Below are 16897 nucleotides of genomic sequence, written 5' to 3'. Positions count from 1 at the left end.
CTCACTGCAACCTCCGTCTCCTGGGTTCAACTGATTCTCCTGTCTCAGCCTCCCAAGTAGCTGGGATTACAGGCACCCGCCACCACGGCCCACTAATTTTTTGTATTTGTAGTAGAGATGGAGTTTCACCATGTTGGCCAGGCTGGTCTCGAACTCCCGACCTCAGGTGATCCACCCGCCTCTGCCTCCTAAAGTGCTGAGATTACAGACATCAGCCACTGTGCCCAGCCAGTTTTCTTTTTTTTGTTTGTTTGTTTGCTTTTAAGTGACAGGTTCTTGCTCTGTCACCCAGGCTGGAGTGCAGTGGCACGATCATGGCTTACTGCACTCCAGTACTCCTCACGGCACTCCTCTTCCTCCCAGCCTCCAGCCGTCCTGAGTAGCTGGGACTACCGGCACATACCACCACACCCAGCTAAATTTTTTATTTTTTGTAGAGGCAGGGGTCTTGCTGTGTTGCTCAGGCTGGTCTCAAACTCCTGGGCTCAAGTGATCCTCCCACCTTGGTCTCCCAAAGTGCTGGGATTACAGGCGTGAGCCACGGCACCCAGCCTCAGGTGGTGTTATTTATGTATCTGGAGAACAGTTAATCTAAGGTGTATCCAAATGAAATGGAATTGAAAATTACAAAGGAAATTCAAATATTTGTATGTAAATGGATTTACTTTTGTCACTGGGAACAGAGGTTAATAGTCTGGCACCCGGATCCCTAAGGGCCTGGGAAGGGGTGATGGGCAGCCTGGTGGACAGTTTGTGTTTGTCTGTGGTAAGGGTGCACAGACCTTCACTGCAGGTTCTGGGCTTGGAGCTGGACATCCGTCCACTCTGATGACAGTCTCATGCCGACAGAGGGGTTGGGTGCTAGTCAAGCCTCTGATGAGTGAGATGCAGAGATGCCCGTTACGGCTTCATCAGTTCCCTCTATCAGGCTGAGGAAAGTGCCCAATCTCTGAGCTCTGCAGGAGGAAGAGGGAGAGGAGGGAAGGAAGCGTTTGTGGTGGAGGGTGGGAACCCGTGCTGTGGGAGGTTGGGACCATGGGACGATACTGCTTGTCTCTGTGGCGTTGGTCTCAGCTGCGCCCTTCGATGCTGGCCATGTTACCCACTGGTCACTCTCTCTGCAGCCAGTAATGAACAATGACAAGCACTGCTTTGAATGCTATGGCTACGACATCATCATCGACGACAAGCTGAAGCCCTGGCTGATCGAGGTAATTGCGGGAGCACCTGCACCTGGTCACACCACACATAGCCCCCGACACGCTTCTGCCCCGATTTGGGCCCAGCAGTCCCCCAGGCCCCAGCTGTTTCTCAGGCCAGTCAGGAAGGGGACTGATGTTCAGGTTTGATTGTTTGCTGATGGTTAAGATATAAGCACATTCCTGCCTTGCTCCCCTCCCAGAGTCCAGCCCACGACAGGGAGCTGTGGCCCATCTCACGTGAACTTGGTGGCTACGACACCTCCAGGGCGCATCTGGGCTAGTCCATCCTCCCTCAGTCCTGTACCCTGTCCCCCAGGCCCTCCCCTGTCCTCATGGGTGACAGTGTTCCCATCTAGGAAAGCAGCTCACAACCTCGGCAGCCCTTGGCCAGCAGGAGCACACTCTCCTGAGGGAAGGAACGCCCGTGCTGTTCTTCAGAATATATGAAGGTAGAGTTTGGAAGTGGATTCCTCTGCCTCTTTCAGTGGGTAGAGAGGATGTCGTGGTGGCTATCTGTTTAGCACTACCTCCTGACACCAAGCCTGGCTGGTGCGACCTCAGCCACAGTGGGCGCTGGCGCACTTCTCAGAGGCCCCAGCTTCAAACCCACCTTGCCCAACCATTGCTCTGGAGCCAGGAGGAGGAGCTTCAGGCCTCCAAGGGGACAAAAGAACTCCGGCTCTATTGGTTCATCTCCCTGCATGCCCTCCCAACCAAGTTCATTTGCCGGTGGATGGCTCCAGCCCTTCATCTAGGTCACATTTTGAGCCAGGACACCCAAGTCCACAATAGCAGGTTGTAGGGAGTGGTTCCCTTGGGTAGAGTCATGGGAACCCCTGCAGGAAGCTGCTGAAGAGCCAAGTGAGCTGGTTCCATCGTGGCATTTTCCAGGCAACTCCTTATGCCGCCAAAGCTGGGTGTGTGAGCGGGGAATTGATAGCCAGTGTTTGTACTTTCTTGTCCTCCATGTTAAACAGAATAACTTGAGGCCGGGCATGGTGGCTCACTCCTGTAATCCCAGCGCTTTGGGAGGCCAAGGCAGGTGGATCACCTGAGGTCGGGAATTCAAGACCAGCCTGGCCAACATGGCAAAACCCCGCCTCTACTAAAAATAAAAAAATTGGCCAGGTGTGGTGGTGTGCACCTGTAATCCCAGCTACCGGGGAGGCCGAGGCAGAAGAATCACTTGAACTGGGGAGGCTGAGGTTGCAGTGAGCTGAGATCACGCCACTGCACTCCAACCTTGGGTGACAGAGGGGAGACTTTGTCTCAAAAACAAACAAACAAAAACGAGTGACTTGAATGGAAGTCTCTCCTGGATGAACTAGGATCTTAATTGTGAACATTACTTCTTTTTTTTTTTTTTGGGGGGGGATGGAGTCTTGCTCTGTCACCGAGGCTAGAGTACAATGGCATAATCTCTGCTCACTGCAACCTCCGCCTCCTGGGTTTAAGCGATTCTCCTGCCTCAGCCTCCTAAGTAGCTGGGATTACAGGCATGCGCCACCATGCCCAGCTAATTTTTGTATTTTTAGTAGAGATGGTGTTTCACCATTTTGGTCAGGCTGGTCTCAAACTCCTGACCTCGTGATCTGCCCGCCTCGGCCTCCCAAAGTGCTGGGATTACAGGTGTGAGCCACCGCACCCAGCCCTACTTTTTATATAATAACAATTCTGTTTTTATGTTTTTGAGACGGAGTCTCACTCTGTTGCCTAGGCTGGAGAGCAATGGCACAATCTCGGCTCACTGCAAGCTCTGCCTCCCGGGTTCAAGCAATTCTCCTGCCTCAGCCTCCTGGAGTAGCTGGGACTACGGGTGCATGCCGCCAACCCCGGCTAATTTTTTGTATTTTAGCAGAGATGGGGTTTCACCATGTTGCCCAGGCTGGTCTTGAACTCCTGAGAGCTCAGGCAATTTGCCTGCCTCGGCCTCCCAAAGTGCTAGGATGACAGGTGTGAGCCACCGTGCCCAGCCAACAGTTCTTTTTTTTTTCTTTTTTTTTTTTTTCTGTCTTGAGACTGGGTCCCACTCTGTGGCCTGGGCTGGAGGCAATGATGTAATCATAGCTCGCTGCAGCCTCCAGCTTCTGAGCTGAAGTGATCTTCCTACCTCAGCCTCCTGAGTAGCTGGGATTACAGGCCTGTGCCACCATGCTTGGCTAATTTGTGTGTGTGTGTGTGTGTAGAGATGGGGTCTTACTTACAGGCATGAGCAACTGGGTTTTTGTGTGTGTGTGTTTTGTTTGTTTGGTTTTTGTTTTTTTGAGACGGAGTTTCACTCTTGTTGCCCAGGCTGGAGTGCAATGGTGCCATCTTGGCTCACCACAACCTCTGCCTCCCAGGTTCAAGCGATTCTCCTGCCTCAGTCTCCCGAGTAGCTGGGATTACAGGCATGAGCCACCACGCCTAGCTAATTTTGTGTTTTTAGTGGAGACGGGGTTTCTCCATGTTGGTCAGGCTGGTCTCGAACTCCTGACCTCAAGTGATACGCCCATCCTGGCCTCCCAAAGTGCTGGGATTACAGGTGTGAGCCACCACGCCCAGCCTCCCAAGCTGGTTTTGAACTCCTGGGCTCAAATGATCCTCCTGCCTTGGCTTCCCAAAGTGCTGGAATTACAAGTGTGAGCAACTGCCCCCAGCCTTTTTTTTTTTTTTTTTTTCTTGTTTCAGGGGGCACATATGCCGGTTTGTTACATGGATACATTGCAGAATGCTGGGCTTTGGGCTTCTCTTGAGCCCGTCACCCAAATAGTGAACATAGTATTCAATACGGAGTTTTTAAATTCTCGCCTTCTTCTTCCCTCCCCCCTTTTGCAGACCCTAATGTTTTAGGTATTTTTTATTTTTATTTTTATTTTTTTGAGACAGAGTCCTGCTCTGTCGCCCAGGCTGGAGTGCAGTGGCACGATCTCGGCTCACTCCAACCTCTGCCTCCTGGGTTCAAGTGATTCTTGTGCCTCAGCCTCCTGAGTAGCTGGGATTACAGGTAACTGCCACCACGCCTGGCTAATTTTTGTATTTTTAGTAGAGATGGGGTTTTACCATGTTGGTCAGGCTGGTCTTGAACTCCGGACCTCAAGTGATCCGCCCATTGCAGCCTCCCAAAGTGCTGGGATTACAGGTTTGAGCCACCATGCCTGGCCTGGGTTTTTTTTTTTAAGAGACCAAGTCTCGCTCTGTGTTCCAGGCTGGAGTGCAATGTCACCATCATTGCTCGCCGCAACTTGAACTACTGGGCTCAAGTGATCCTTCTCACCTCAGCCTCCTGTGTAGCTAGGACTTAGAGGTGTGTGCCACTCTTCCCAGATAATTTTTTTTTTCTTTTTTTTGGTAGAGATGGGGTCTTGCTGTGTTGCCTAGGCTAGTCTCGAACTCCTAGCTTCAAGCGATCCCTCCACCTCGGCCTCCCAAAGTGCTGGGGTTATAGGTGTGAGCCACTGCACACAGCCTAAAACAATTCTTTTTTTTTTTTTCTTTTTTTTTTTGAGACGGAGTCTCACTCTGTGACCCAGGCTGGAGTGCAGTGGTGTGATCTCAGCTCACTGCAAGCTCCGCCTCCCGGGTTCAAGCGATTCTCCTGTCTCAGCCTCCCAAGTAGCTGGGATTACAGGTGCCCGCCACCATGCTTCGCTAATTTTTTTTATTTTTAGTAGAGACAGGGTTTCACCATGTTGGCCAAGCTGGTCTCAAACTCTTGACCTCATGATCCACCCGCCTTGGCGTCCCAAAGTACTAGGATTACAGGCATGAGCCACCGTGCCCGGCCCCTAATAACAATTATTAATCTTCATGTATTCATAATAAGAATTATAGTATTATGGTATACTGCAGTGGTCATTTTGAGGGCAATGAGATCTGTGCAATTCTTTGGCACAGTACATATTCGATACCCTGCTAGCAGCACAGACAGGCAGTCTGACTGGGAGAAACCTGAACAGCTTACAGATTTGCTCCCTCTAATCCCCCATGACCTGGAACAGCTAACCAAGGTCATTAGAACAGTGCCTAAAATATGAGTAAATAAGTAGTGACTGGCTGGGCATGGTGGCTCACGCCTGTAACCCCAGCACTTTGGGAGGCCGAGGTGGGCAGATCCCCTGAGGTCAGGGGTTCAAGACCAGCCTGACCAACATGGTAAAACCCTGTCTCTACTAAAAATACAAGTATTAGCCAGGCGTGGTGGTGCACGCCTGTAATCCCAGCTACTCAGGAGGCTGAGGCAGGAGAATTGCTTGAACCCGGGAGGCAGAGGTTGCAGTGAGCTGAGATCGCACCACTGCATTCCAGCCTGGGTGACAGAGCAAGACTGTCTCAAAAAAAAAAAAGTAGTGACTGAGGGCCTATGGGACTCTCCACAGAACAAAGCGAATGTCTTCATTTTAATGTGTGGATTTTGTGACATTGCTTAGCTTCTCAGAGGCCTTATGGGACCACCTTTCCATGTGTTGGAAGGATTCATCATTTGAGTGAGAATGCTGCTTTATTGATGAGATATTACTCTCGTAGCAAAAAGGGAGCCCATTGCCTTTTACTTAAACCCACACTGCTGCTTGGGCAGGGTCGTTTGGTTCACTGATTCTAACAAACCCCTGTGGGGCTCTTGGTTCTTAGGACAGAACCAGTCACACAGGTAGGCACTGATAATGTTTGTGATATACACTGGCCCAAAATGTTTGTGTGATCGCTGATTTGTAGATCATAATTCTAATCCTACCTTTAAGTATTACTTATATTTCATTGAACAGCTAATAAAAGTGGATCACAAAGTGCTTCCTATCCAAGGTGCTCTGACGGTATTAGATAGTAGCAATATTAAATAACCATTTGCCAGGCACGGTGGCTCACACCTGTAATCCCAGCACTTTGGGGGGCCGAGGTGGGAGGATCACCTGAGGTCAGGAGTTCGAGACCAGCCTGGTCAACATGGTGAAACCCCATCTCTAATAAAAGTACAAAAAATAGCTGGGCGTGGTGGTGTGTGCCTGTAGTCCCAGCTACTCGGGAGGCTGAGGCAGGAGAATCGCTTGAGCCCGGGAGGCGGCGGTTGCAGTGAACCGAGATCACGCCACTGCACTCCAGCCTGGGCAACAAGAGCGAAACTCTGTCTCAAAAAAAAGAAAAAAAGTAAACTTGACTAAAGTGTGTAGCGGCCAGCATCTCCTTCTGCAGTGTACATTTTCATTCCAAAAGAGCAAGAGACACAGGTGAGGAACGTGGGTCTTTCATCTCACAGGTGAACGCGTCCCCGTCTCTCACGTCCAGCACTGCCAACGACCGAATCCTCAAGTACAACCTGATTAATGACACCCTCAACATCGCTGTCCCAAACGGCGAAATCCCAGACTGCAAATGGAACAAGTCGCCCCCAAAGGAAGTCCTCGGCAATTACGAGATTCTGTAAGTTTGTGTGTGACTGTGCACTTGTCCTTCTGTGTTTCTGAATGGCGTGTGCCATAGCCCAGCTTGGATTTCTGGGTGTATGTGGATTCTCCTTATTTGGGCAGAGTGTTTCATTTACTAATGACATGATGGGATAGATCGTGTTGTAGCAGAAAAACAATTTGTTTATTTATTTTATTTATTCTTATTCTTATTCTTCTTCTTATTATTATTATTTTGAGAGGGAGTCTCACTCTGTCACCAAGGCTGGATTGCAGTGACACGATCTCGGCTCACTGCAACCTCCGCCTCCTGGGTTCAAGCAGTTCTCCTGCCTCAGCCTCCCAAGTAGCTGGGATTATAGGCATGTGTTACCACTCCTGGCTAATTTTTGTATTTTTAGTATAGACAGGGTTTCACCATCTTTGCCAGGCTGGTCTTGAACTCCTGACCTCAAGTGATTCTCCCACCTCGGCCTCCCAAAGTGCTGAGATTACAAGTGTGAGCCACTGCACCCAGCCCAGAAAAGCAGTTTGGGTGCTAAACTTGATCATCGTGTATGCTCCTACTCACGACATATGTGCGGTGCACTGATCACGTGCCAGGCCCCCGTTGGCCGCCGGGATAGCTGGAGCAGGCTGGGTGGAGCGCTTGGCCGCCGGGATAGCTGCAGCAGGCTGGGTGGAGTGCGTGTTTCTCACAGGTCACCTGGGCTCATTCCCTGGCTTTGCCACATAGAGCTGGGTGACAGGGAGGAACTCAGTGCAACTGTTTGAGCCTCAGTTTGTCCACCTTTAAATGGGTATAATAGACCAGGTGCAGTGTCTCACGCCTGTAATCCCAGCATTTTGGGAGGGTGAGGCAGGCGAATCACCTGAGGTCAGGAGTTCCAGACCAGGCTGGCAAACATAGTGAAACCCCATCTCTACCAAAAAAAAAAAAAAATGGGTATAATAAGATCTATCTTACAGAGCAGGAAGGAAATAGCTAACTTTCGAGGGCTTGTCATGTGTCAGAAACTGTGCAGAGTGCTTTACACACAGTATCAATTCCTTTCCCTGGTAATATTTTGAAGTAGGTAAGACTATTAGCTCCATTTCACAGGTGTGGAAACAAAGGCTTAGAGCGGTTCAGTGGCATACTTGTAGTGACGAAAGTGGGAACAAAGCGAGAGCCCATCAGGACTGTGGTGGCTGAACATGGTGTGGTTCATTCATTATGTGGTCTATTAAGTGGCCTTTAAAAGATTCACCTGGCCGGGCACAGTGGCTCACGCCTGTAATCCCAGCACTTTAGGAGGCCGAGGCGGGTGGATCACGAGCTCAGGAGTTCGAGACCAGCCTGACCAACATAGTGAAACTGTATCTCTACTAAAAATACAAAAATTAGCTGGGTGTGGTAGTGTGCGCTTGTAATCTCAGCTACTCAGGAGGCTGAGGCAGGAGAATCGCTTGAACCCGGGAGGCGGAGGTTGAAGTGAGCCCAAATTGCACCACTGCATTCCAGCCTGGGCGACAGAGTCAGACTCTGTCTCCAAAAAAAAAAGATTGACCCAGAGCTACACCATGGGGCCTGGGAGGTTGCCTGGGAAAAACACACTGCAGAAAAGGGTGTATAATGTAATCCTTGTAAAACACTGGCCTCAGAATCCCCTGTGTGTACGTACAGTGACGTGTGCAGTGGCCTACATGCGAATGCATGAGCAGGGAAGCATGGAAGGACACACATCATGTTGTTGGCATCGATACTGCGGTCGAGTGGGCGTGGAGAAGAGAGGGAAGCAGACGGCGGTAAAAGGCAGAGGAGTAGGTGTGTTAGGATCACAGTTACATGCTTCTGTCAAAGCAAAAATGTGCGTTTCATTTAAATTTTTAAAAAAACTAAGGAAGAAATATTTAATGAAATTTACACACACACACACAGAGACGTCAGGCTTGTAGCTGGTAGGCGCTGCTGGTGGGAGGATCTGAACACAGGTCCAGGACTCTGGAGCCCATGCTCAGCTGCCTCCTGCCCCTGCTGTGTGTGGTGCGGATGTGCATGTTACAGCTCATTGTCTGGAACAGGAGGAGCAGGTGGAAGGGGAGTTTAGATGAAGTATGCTGGGCTTGCTGGCAACCTCACAGCCACAGGGTAGTGGCTGTGAACTTCAGGGACGACCAGTCAGTGTGTGTGGTTGGTTGTTCTCTCCTCCCTGGTCAGCTGCCCAGGCTAGGTACAGAGAAGGCAGAGGGCTGGGAGGGACCAGGATTGGGAGCTTGCGATGGCAAGAGAGAGGGCAGTGGGGACAGGGAGAAGGCGGGGGTGGGTGGCAGTCCTGCGAGGAGGAGGGTTGTTGGAGTCGGGCACTAGGGAAGTGGGCTGGGAGGAGAAGGGGCAGTGGGGTCAGGGACTGAGCACTTGCCATGGAGATAATGCGAGGGGTGACGAGGCTTGGGGACTCCCTGGGGATGGGACTGAGATAGAGTAGAGGACAGGGTCACCAGAGGTCAGGGAGTTGGGGGTTTCATCTGTTTGGTCATTGCCGTCACTCGCCACCATGAACTAGGAGCCTGGCTCTCCAAGGGATCTGGGGTGGTGACCTGGAGGACTGGAGGTGACTGCACAAGGAGGAAGGTAACTGTGGTGACCAGGCCTGGAAAGAGCCGGGGGCTTTAGAGAGGAGGCCCCCTCCAGCCAGGAGTATGGTGGGTGAGAGAGAAAGCAGCCTCCACACCAGGGGCTGCAGGGGAAGCAGCGTCTCGCAGGAGCCCCTTAGAGCAGGAAGGGGAAGAGGAGATTGAAGGACAAGCAGACGGCATGGTGGGTGCGATGATGGGCAGAGAGTTCTGGAGCCCACAGAGGGTGAGTCTGTGGGGATGGGGTCAGACTGGGATTGGCAGCCTGGGAGGTGAAGGGTGAGATCAGGCTTGGGGACGGCAACTGTGATGGCGGCCTTGGGGGCTGGGTCTTGATGGCCCCTGTGCTGGAGGACTGAGGGGGTCTGTGAGGGTGTACGGGGTGGGGACCATTGTGGGGAGACTTGTCAGTAGCATGAGGACCTTGGGGGGTTCTCTTCAGTCCAGTTGAGGGTGGTGGAGAGGCTGGCTTGTTGGGAGTGCGTGGAGCCTCTGCCCCGTCCAGCCCGTGGCCTTCTTGGGGGAGTGGGCCAGACTCGCCATTTCCAGGCTAAGAAGCAGAGGCCAGGCTGGGTGTGGTGGCTCATACCTGTAATCCCCGCACTTAGGGAGGCCAAGGCAGGTGGCTCACCTGAGGTCTTGAGTTCAAGACCAGCCTGGCCAACATGGTGAAATCCCGTCTCTACTAAAAATACAAAAATTAGCCAGGCGTGGTGGTGGGCACCTGTAATCCCAGCTACCTGGGAGGCTGAGGGCAGGAGAATGGCTTGAACCCAGGAGACGGAAGTTGCAGTGAGCCGAGATCGTGCCACTGCACTCCAGCCTGGGTGACAGAGCGAAACTCTGCCTCAAAAAAAAAAAAAAAAAAAGAGAAGAAGCAGAGGCCAGAGCCTCACTGCTTTTAGTTGAAGAGACAACAAGGTGACCCCCCTCCCTGATCCAGCCGTCCTCTCCCGGCTCCTGAGGGGTAATGGAAGGCTCTTGTGTGGAGCTGATGGCCTCTAAACACTTCAGTCGGGGCTTGCTTCCCTTAGGCATTCAGCTGATCAAAGAACCCCAGCTCCATTTTCAGGTGTAGCCACCTGCAGCAGTAGCAGTTGGTGCTGACCGGGAGGGCCATGCATCTGAGCGGCGCCGCCCGTCCGTGCCAGGTGCTCTGCGTGCCCACAGCAACCCCTCAGAACCCAGCAGCATCTAGCAGAGGACACTGGCCGCATGAGGTCATGTGCCCCAGGCCACGCCATTGGCTGTGGCCCCACAAGGCCTGGCACTTTGCATCTGCCACCTCCAGGACCCTGTTCTAAAGTTGCTGACTGTACTTTTACAGCCTTTAAAAAACCCTAACAGTGACTAGATTCTTTCTGTGAAAACCCAGGAGAAAAGCCTGCTAGAACAGGAACTTCGAAGAACCATCTTGGCTCTGATTCTCCTCTGTGTTGGCTTGGTAGGTGGCCAGACCACCCTGGGAACAGCGCATCCCGGTGCCAGCTGCTTGCCAAATGCTCCTTTCTGTTTGTTTTGTTTTTTTGAGCTGCACAGATCAGCACAAGTGCTCCGTGAAACCGGTCACCATATGTGGTCCTTTTCTCCATTCATTCAGTAGATTCCTATCCACCAGACCTTGAGCAAGCTGCTGGGGGCAGCCACGAACCAGACAGGCGGTCACTGCAGCCCCCTGGCCAGTGAAGCAAACACAGGGGGGCAGTGGAGTGATGACATTTATGAATGTGGAGTCCCCACGGGGTAGGGGTATCTGATCCTGTGGAGAGGCGCCAGGGAGGCTTCCTGGAGGACCCCCCACCCAGGCAGATTCCAGAGTTCCGGGTGTGTCCTGTGTGGCTTCCTTGTGTCATAGGGACTGTGGCTGTGTCTCTCCTTCAAGAGCCAGAGAGGAAGCAGGCCCCTGTGTCATCGTCCTGACAGCCCCACCCTGGTGCAGAGCCTGGATCCCTGTGGTGTCTGCTTCACAGACAGAAGTCAGAAAATGCGACTAGGCGCAGTGGCTCACACCTGTATCCCAGCACTTTGGGAGACCGAGGCAGGAAGATTGCTTGAGCTCAGGGGTTCGAGACCAGCCTGGGCAACATGGTGAAACCCCATCTCTACCAAAAATACAAAAAATTTGCCGGGCATGGTGGCATGCGCCTGTAATCCCAGCCACTCAGGGGGCTGAGGCATGAGAATCTCCTGAACCCAGGAGGCAGAGGTTGCAGTGAGCCAAGATCACGCCACTACACTCCAGTCTGGGTGACGGTTTCAAAAAAAAAAAAAAGGAATCAGAAAATGCTTTCTTCCCACCTACTCTTTCAGTCCCAGTTTGCCACCAGAAGCACAATGCAGAAAATACATTATTTAACCTCAGAAGTTTCTAACTCACACTACATTCAACCTGCAGACTCTGGTTTTGGTAATAAGCTTATCACAGAAATCCACCCTTTTCCAGGAGTCCACATGATTAGCACTCAGCATCTGGGTACCTTTTGTGTTTGACGTAAATACCTACATACAACCGAGGGTCCTAGTCAGGATGGCCAGCGCAGCACACTGACAGATGTGCTTTAACTGGGGAAAGATGCTTTCCACACTCCTCAGCTCTGCGGGACAAAAAACTCCGAATTAGAAACCAGAAGTCCTAGAGGTTAATCTTACCTGTGCCACGGGCCAGCTGTGGGACCCTAGGCCCTGAGCAAACCTCTAGAACCCCAGTTTCCCCCCATAGGAAGCAAGTCCTGCTGCTGCTGCCCGAATTGGGAGGGTAATGTCAGTCACTATGGAGGGGGCGGCCCCATTCCCCCAGCCTGCTCCCTGCCACAGCCTGCAATAGGTGCAGGCAGCAACAACCATGCTCTGGGACCCCGTGAGAGAAGGGCCCCGCCACTGTGGGAAGGACCCAGGACTTGCCCAGATGCTGTGACCGCCCCGTCTCAGGAGCTGCAGCTGGCATCCAGCTTTTCCAGACGCGAAAATTCAGGCTGTTTCCTGCACTGCTGCCTCCTTAGCGCACGCGGCCTTAGGATGCATGAACGTTAATTGGGAAACAGGCAGTTAAAGAAAATGGGGGCCGGGCACGCTGGCCCACGCCTGTCATCCCAGCACTTTGGGAGTCCGAATGGGCAGATCACCTGAGGTCAGGAGTTCGAGACCAGCCTGGCCAACATGGGGAAACCCCATCTCTACTAAAAATACAAAAATTTGCTGGGTGTGGTGGTGGGCACCTATTATCCCAGCTACTCAGGAGGCTGAGGCAGGCGAATCGCTTCAACCCGGGAGGTGAAGGTTGTAGTGAGCCAAGATTGCGCCACTGTATACCAGCCTGGGTGATAGAGCAAAACTCCATCTCAAAAAAAAAAAAAAGAAAGAAAGAAAATGGGGAGGGGTGGTGTGGGTCACACTGGCAGAGTCTCTAGCTGAGTGTACACCGTGGGGCCTCTGCCCTAGCCTCCACTGGCCGGTGCTCATGTGCCGCTCCCATCTGGAATGGAGTTAGTCCCCCCAGCCTGCAGGTGCCTTGTGTGAAGCGTTTCCAGCCAGGCAGTCTCACCTCACTTACCCTGGGCTCGTTCTGTGTCACCTCATTCATGTTGCCTTTGGAGTCATTGCCAAATTTGACCTGGTGACCTGTATAAAATGTCAGCTTCCGAGGGGAGAACACTGTCCACAATAACAACTTAACAAGGTTGTACACATAGGCACGGTGGCCTTGGGGAGCGTTTGCTGGGCTGCGAAAGCCACCTGGCGGGCAGGTGGGCGGGAGCCAGCAGGAGTCGCGGGGGTGGGGCCCCCTCGGGCCGCTTCTCTGGGTGATGTCGTATTTGCCACACAGCAGCCTGGTGGCCCTGCCTGTTGCCTTCGAAAGAGAGCCTGCCATGATCCTGGCTGTTTCTGTCTCCAGGTACGATGAAGAACTGGCCCAGGGTGACGGGGCTGACCGGGAGCTGAGAAGCCGTCAGGGTCAGTCTCTGGGGCCCAGAGCAGGCCGATCGAGAGACTCGGGGAGAGCCGTCCTCACCACCTGGAAGTGACTCTCACCCGGACCTTATCAAAGCTACTCACTCCACCTGGGCCCCTGCTGAAGCCCTATTTTGAAATTTCCCTTTTCTAGAGTTTTTTTCCTTTCCTGAGCCCTGTAAATAAATGAAGGCACTTCTTTGGAAGGTTATGGAGTCTGACTAGTGCTAAAGGAAACAATTCACACGGATGTATAAAACTCACTCTTTTTTTTTTTTTTTTTTAATTTTTAACCTAAGCAGAATTTTCATATTAAAAATTCACTTTTTTGGCAGAAAGTAACAGCTTCAGCGGGTAATTTGATATGTCACAAGGTTTAAACATTAAAAAAACTTTACACTAAATTAAAAACAAAACAAATCTTATAGACTAGTCCTGCCATGACAGAGGAATGTATTTAACTGACGGCTCTTTTAGTTGCGTTTCTTTTTACCTGACTGCAATTTTTTTTTTTTTTTTTTTTTCTGAGACAGAGTTTTGCTCTGTCGCCCAGGCTGGAGTGCACTGGGACAATCTCAGCTCACTGCAGCCTCTGCCTCCTGGGTAGGAATTCTCCCACCTCAGGCTCCCAAGTAGCTGGGATTACAGTAGCCACCACACCCGGCTAATTTTTGTATTTTTAGTAGAGATGGGGTTTCACCATGTTGGGCAGGCTGGTCTCAAACTCCTGACCTCAGGTGATCTGCCCACCTCGACCTCCCAAAATGCTGGGATTACAGAGGTGAGCCAACACGCCCAGCTTACTTGACTGTGATTTGGAAGAAAACAGGCAACTAGAAATATTCCTCAGTAATTTATCTTTACAAAGGCCTTTGTCTAGGTGCTCCCAGGAAGACCTGTTTTCTTTTCTTTTCTTTTTTCTTTTCAGACAGGATCTCGCCCTGTCACCCAGGCTGGAGTGCCGTGGTGCGATCATGACTCAACTTCCTGGGCTCAAGTGATCCGCCCGCCTCAGCCTCCCGAGTAGCTGGGACCACACAGGCACACACCACCACCCCCAGCTACTTTTTAAAGTTTTTTTTTTTGTAGAGACAGAGTTTCATCATGTTGGCCAGGCTGGTCTCAAACTCCTGGGCTCAAGCGATCCTCCTTCCTAAGTCTCCCAAAGTGTTGGGATTACAGGCATGAGACACCATGCCTGGCTTCAAAAAGACCTGTTCGTTTCTACCACTTTGGTTTTGTGGATGAGTCTGTTGTAAATTGAAGCACATGAGCGCAGATAGGTCCAGCTATGTGCCTTTTATGACATCAGCAGCTGGGTTTGCTGCAGGGAAGCGCCGTGGGCAGCCAGGAGCTGTGGGAGGAGCGATGGCTGCGGGACAGGCTGCACCAGCATGGTGTTCCCATGCAGTCTCCCAGTAGCCCAGTGACTTACAGGAGTGTATGGAAAGGACCTGAGTTGGTGGGTAGGTGGACAGATGCATTTGAGTAATAACTCATGAGTTACAGTGCTGTTCTTAGGAAGGGTCTTTTTTTTTTTTTTTTTTTTTTTTTTGAGGTGGAGTTTCCCTCTTAACACCCAGGCTGGAGTGCAATGGCACAATCTAGGCTCACTGCAACCTCCACCTCCTGGGTTCAGGAAATTCTCCTGGCTCAGCCTCCCAAGGAGGTGGAATTACAGGCGCCTGCCACCACGCCTAACTAATTTTTGTATTTTTAGTGGAGACGGGGTTTCACCGTGTTGGCCAGGCTGGTCTCGAACTCCTGACCTCAGGTGATCCTCCCACCTCCGCCTCCCAAAGTGCTGAAATTACAGACGTGAGCCACCGCGCCCGGCCAGGAAGGGCCTTTTACTCATGGTCGTATTAACACGTATTTGCTGAAGTTTCACTCCCTGTCTTGAGTTTATCTTTAAAGCTTGCCACCTGTTTTTGTTGCAATGCTAGTAACAGGAGTTTGTTCTCCCAAATGGCACCAAGGGTATGTCCTTCAGACAAGGGTCTTCCCTGACTTGCCCAAGCTCTGTCAGTACCCATGCATGGACGTGTGTCAAGTGTACATGCCATATTGTGTGTGTGTATATGTGTACATATATTTAATGATGTTTCACTGCCAATTAGGGAAAAATAGGTCTTTTCAACACATATGGTAGAATAGAAAGTAAGAGGAACATATATACAAATGGTACTTGGCTGGACTCCAAATAAACTACAATTGATGGACTTTTCAGCCGTTCCTTCTTCATTATCTTATTGGTATGTGCGTTGTATGTGTTCCCTGGTGTTTAAGTTTTTGTTCTTTTTTTGTTTTTGTTTTGTTTTTGAGACAGAATCTCACTCTGTCGCCCAGCAGGCTGGAGTGCAGTGGCGCGACCTCAGCTCACTGCAATCTCTGCCTCCCGGGTTGAAGTGATTCTCGTGCCTCAGCTTCCCAAGTAGCTGGGATTACAGATGTACACCACCATGCCTGGCTAATTGTTGTATTTTTAATAGAGATGGGACTTCACCATGTTGGCCAGGCTGGTCTCAAACTCCCAACCTTAGGTGATCCGCCTGCCTCAGCCTCCCAGAGTGCTGGGAATACAGGTGTGAACCACTGCGCCCAGCCGTGGGGTTTAGTTTTAATGCGTTTGCTGTTGATGGCGGGTGTGGGATGGAGATCCTCGAGTCAGACTTGGCCTTGTGGCCTGGCTCGGCTGTTTATGAGCTGTTTCCCAAGCCTGTCCCTGGGGTCGTTGCACCTTTGTTTCCCACTGTATAAAATGCGGAGTTCTGTGGCCGGGCGCGGTGGCTCATGCGTGTAATCCCAGCACTTTGGGAGGCCGAGAAGGGTGGATCATCTGAGGTCAGGAGTTCGAGACTAGCTTGGCCAACATGGTGAAACTTCATCTCTACTAAAAATACAAAAATTAGCCTGGAGGCTGAGGCAGGAGAATCGCTTGAACCCAGGAGGCGGAGGTTGTGGAAAGCCGAGATGGCGCCATTACACTCAAGCCTGGGCAATAAGAGCGAAACTCTGTCTCAAAAAAAAAAGGGGGGAGCTCTGTTTGCCTCAGAAACAACCAGTACCACCGCACAGGGACCCTGCCCACCCGCCTCGCTGGCTCTGGCGAGCCCTCTTACCCCCCAGGAGGGGGCGTCCTCTGCACAGCTGGCAGCTCCACCTCGGCTCCTACACACAGAGGTGAAAGACACCCTGTTAACTGTTGCCAGCTCTTCCACCGGTTTTTACAACCTGGTTCTCAGTTACATTGTGTTGTTTTTGCCTCTCTCTGGGAGAAGGGTGGAGTCCCTGGTTGGGAACGTTGGCCTCTGAGGCTCCGGGGCCATGTAGTCCTAATGGAGGAGTCACACCAAGTGGTTAGTTTGCTGGTGACCCAGTTGCTAGGTGAGGGTGAGGCTCTGCTAAGTAGATTTATGTCATATAGTGACTGTCTCATTAGTGATGTCATGTTCTGGGCAGATGTTTCCTCTGAGCACTTCCAGGACACGGGTGGGAAGGGTGCGGTGTTGGCAGCTGGCCTCGGGAGGCTGTCGGGCCAGGAGCGGCCCCATTCAGCGGTAGGCTGGGCCTAAGCAGTGAGCCCTGCTGGGAGCTGTCCAGGAGCTGTTGCTGTTTTCTTGTCAGCTCCCACACACTTGATGGGGTGGGTCCCAGGCCAGAGGGTTGCATCCTGTGGTCGTTTTCACCAAGTTTGATAGGCTTGGTTTTTCCCAATATAAACCCATCCTCGACTGGGCACAGTAGATC

At 51.6% G+C, this 16897-nt stretch overlaps 1 protein-coding gene across 17 annotated transcripts in view; it reads left to right on the top strand.

Annotated features, from left to right (window-relative positions):
• The window catches only part of TTLL1 (TTL family tubulin polyglutamylase complex subunit L1), a 64327-nt gene that overhangs the window by 36940 nt on the left and 10490 nt on the right, over nt 1-16897 (top strand). For 15 of the 17 annotated variants that reach the window (XM_024240081.3, XM_024240088.3, XM_002831229.6 and 12 more), the window contains 3 exons: nt 1125-1211; nt 6436-6599; nt 13092-13353. In XM_024240081.3, coding sequence (XP_024095849.1) covers nt 1125-1211; nt 6436-6599; nt 13092-13221 — 381 coding nt within the window. In that variant the 3' untranslated portion in view covers nt 13222-13353. Of the gene's footprint in view, nt 1-1124; nt 1212-1558; nt 1647-6435; nt 6600-13091; nt 13354-16897 lie in introns of those variants that run through there. The other 2 variants (XM_054543574.2, XM_054543575.2) reach the window with 2 other exon arrangements.

This window comes from Pongo abelii, chromosome 23, assembly GCF_028885655.2.
Source record: "Pongo abelii isolate AG06213 chromosome 23, NHGRI_mPonAbe1-v2.0_pri, whole genome shotgun sequence".
Lineage (NCBI taxonomy): Eukaryota > Metazoa > Chordata > Mammalia > Primates > Hominidae > Pongo > Pongo abelii.
Note: the sequence above shows the minus strand (reverse complement) of the source record. Positions and strands in the feature narration are given on the sequence as shown.